The sequence below is a fragment of the Crocodylus porosus genome, unplaced genomic scaffold, assembly GCF_001723895.1.
Source record: "Crocodylus porosus isolate Cpor-Errol unplaced genomic scaffold, CroPor_comp1, whole genome shotgun sequence".
Classification (NCBI taxonomy): Eukaryota; Metazoa; Chordata; order Crocodylia; family Crocodylidae; genus Crocodylus; species Crocodylus porosus.
In genome coordinates, this window is record NW_017728931.1 from 118,745,898 (window position 1) to 118,749,463 (window position 3,566).

At 41.1% G+C, this 3,566-nt stretch overlaps 1 protein-coding gene across 1 annotated transcript in view; it reads right to left on the reverse strand.

Annotated features, from left to right (window-relative positions):
* Positions 1 to 2,087: 2,087 nt before the first annotated feature.
* LOC109315999 (maltase-glucoamylase, intestinal-like) overlaps positions 2,088 to 3,566 on the reverse strand; it is a 137,219-nt gene continuing 135,740 nt past the window's right edge. The window contains exon 23 of the mRNA XM_019543962.1: positions 2,088 to 2,328. Coding sequence (XP_019399507.1) covers positions 2,260 to 2,328 — 69 coding nt within the window. The 3' untranslated portion in view covers positions 2,088 to 2,259. The remainder of the gene's footprint in view (positions 2,329 to 3,566) is intronic.

Sequence of the window (3,566 nt, forward strand, 5' to 3'; positions counted from 1 at the left end):
GGTGGGGTGAACTGTGCATAGTGACAGAGAAGGGAGATGATTGTGGGATGTGTGCAGCAGGGGAGCCAGGCTGCCAGCACAGCATGCAACAGCAGACAGGGGAGCTGCCCATGCGGTGGACCCAGCTGGGAGTAGGATAAGGCTGGGGGTGGAGGCTGGGAGCAGAGTGAGGCTGAGCACCTGGCAGGGAGACCCTGGCATCCTGAATGGTAGAAAGGTGGGCCACCCACATGGCAAGTGACCTGAGTGACATATGGTTCCCCAGTCTGTGGTCCATGTGGTACATGGCCCCTGGCTGCCAAGAAATTGGACAGCCCTACTCTTAAGCATCCACTACTTACTGCTGTCAGAGATGCTTGGCTAGATGGACCTTGGGCAGTCTGTTTAGAGCTGTGTTTCTCAAATTTGGGTGGTTTATGCCCTCATTGTTGACAATCCTTTTATTCAAGGATGATCTCTACCATGACTCACTAATGGGTCTTGAAGTAATTTAAGAATCCAATCCTTCAGCCACGGATCTGTCCATAGACATTGCAGGTCTTTCTGCAGGGGAGAGTAGGCTGCAGGCTGGGATTCCTCTCCTTTTCCTTCCTTTGCTCTTTCTTTTCTACTTCAAGGGCTCTCCCAGCATGCCTACAGCCACCACTGCCATCTTCTGACCCCACAGATTGTCTCCATTTCTACCTGTTGCTGCTCTCACAATTGTCACTTCCCCTGTTGATTGCCACAGCTCAAAGAGCCTTTCACGCTTCCCCAGGGGGAAGGCTGAATTAGGGCAATTCTCAGCTACCTTGGTTAAAAGTCCACAAAAGTTCTGACTCCTTTTGTGGTTATACCACCCTCTGGGGTATGGCATTTTTGTACATTGTGAGGGGTTCCCCAGTAGGGTTGTGCAAAATTTCACCAGGTATTTCGTTTTGACACTGTTTCAACTCATTTGGAGCTCGAAACAGCAAAATCGAAACAAAGCAAAAAGGTCTTGAAACAGCCTCAAAATGAAATGTTTCAAAGCAGAAAGTGAGGGGAGGGAGGGTGGAGGGAGAGGGAAGGGGGGGAAGGATTGCTCTCATATTGACATATGTAGCTGGTCAGTGACTGTGATCCCAGAAACCCCTTCATCTTTCTCCTTGAAACTTGGCAGGCTTTGTGGCCTCAGCAGGGGCTACCATCCCTGCACATTTCATCCCAATCAGGCAAGAAATGACAAAGTTATAGGCAGTTTTGCGCTTCCCCATTATAGCCTATGGGTGAAACGTCGAAAAAACGAAACAGTTTTGATGACACCAAATGGAACAGTGCTTTCAAAACTAATGAAACTCTAAATGAAACACTGTTCCGTCAAAACAGCAAAACAGAAGTTGAAACGAAATGGTGCTGTTTTGCACAGCTCTATTCCCCAGTATGGAAAATTCCATGGATTGCCATTCACAATTGTTTCACTCTGAAGCTGAAAAACAGCATACCATCATCCCAAAATGAGATTCCTGAAGTTATCTCTGTGTACCTTGGGTAACCCTCAGCATCTAAGGCAGCACTCTGCAACTCAGCAATATAGGAAGGAGTCAAAACCGGCCTCATGCCACAGTTGTGGTCCCTGGAATTGGTGACTACATCCTAATCCCAGCAATGAGTCTTGGGGACCGCCCCCTTTACAGAATTTGTAGGTAACTGGTTAAGTGTGTTTGTGCCAACATGTACAATAGAGAAAAGCATAAGAGGCAGAAACCGATCCTACATCTATAAGTATGGTCTAGAAAGACAGCAACATGAAAACTTTTATAGGCCAAGATTTGTGACTAGCTATTTCCATTGCTGACAACAGCCTTGTGCCTCACCTTCTCAATTGTCACAGGATTCCATTTTATCCTTCTTTTAACTGTTAAAATTTAGAAAACATTTTTTGCCACATTTTTATGTTTTAATGGAGAGAAAAAGTCCATGTTATGCTCCTTTTAAAATAAACAATAACAATCAAATTGACTAAAATAGGGAAGGATTAGACTACCAAAGTTTATGGATTTTTTTTTGGAGTTATTTTTTTCTGTTTCTGGATATACAATAGTTTTCATAACATAGTGATTCTCATGGACACGATCATAACATTTCTTTATTTGAAGAACTGTTGTATTAAAAATTTGAACTGATTATTTATATACTCTAATATGCATTCATATGCAGGAGAAAATTAAGACATCAAGGACATGACAACATCAAGATCAAAATATGGGAACCAGTGATGTTAAATCACTTATCTGTTTACTAAATGTTGTATTGAAGTATAATGTTCAGTTCTTGACTAAGCGGTGCAGAAATCTGTAAAGTGAGTTTCTGTAGAAATAAGCACACAAAATTAATCAATAGATACTAAATTAATATTAAAGATAAGTTTCAACTGTTAACAAGACAGCAAGCTTGAGTTTAAACCACAGCAACTTTAACCTAAGCCTTTAGCCAACACCTCACCTCCTTAATGCCAAATTGGGCCTAATTCTCTGACAAGGTCCCTAGATTCATCAGCACTTCTACAAAATTGTTTAACAGCTTCAGATAAATTAATAAGATAAATTAAATAGGAAATTACAGATATGATAGCAGAGGTCCCATTGTTAATTCAATACTAATACTTCATGTATTCTGTGTTTTTCCTTATATTCCTTTTCTAGTATGTGACAAATTCTCATCTTTAGCTTTCAGAATCAACAACCTATTAAGATGCATGGGGATAGCTCACCCCTTTTAGCTGTTTTTTTTCATGCATTCCTCAAACATAGGTAAACAGTACTGCATTAATTTACATGTGGGTCTAATTTTCAAGATTCTCACTGCAACTGTGGGAGCTAGAAGTTTTTGGTTTTGTATTTTAAATGAGAGATGCAATCTTATAGCACAGTTTTTCAGGAAGGCGTGAATTTTGAGGCAAGTCCTGGAGCCTCAGAATAACTGCCTTTTGAGCATTTCAACATTTATAATTTTTCGGTATGGTTAACCAACAATACTGGCTACATATGCTAGCCAGTCTTTATGTACATAAAGATATGACACCATATGTTGCACCAACATGTGTACTTAATATGCAAGAGAACATGTAAAACATGTTTAATCAGTCAGCAAGGGCAGATCTATTTTAGAACCAGACCAATAAAAAGCCATCTTGCATTATTACAAAAGATGCATTTCTGCCCCCTTCTCAAATACAGAGATGGGTCCAATATAAATTAGCATCTACAGCTACTATCACAGGCCAATTATGTGAGATTCCTGAGATACAGAACTTGATGATTAATCCTTTTAAAACAAAACCTGTAAGAGTGTAACTGAGAGAATGCAAATTTTTATCTACAAACAAATCCTCCCACCACCAGGCAGCAGGCTATTTTGGAATTAGGCCACTCTTGGTCCCTTCTGTTGAAGCTGTGCCATGTTGCATGTCATGGAAATTTTTTGAGTATGTGCTGCCAGTACAGAAGAGGTTAAACTGACATGCGCAGTTTGAAGCTGTGAGTGTAAATTTCCAAGGCTCACCCAGTCCTTGCCCCCTGGGTGACCTGCGGAGCTGTCAATCATTG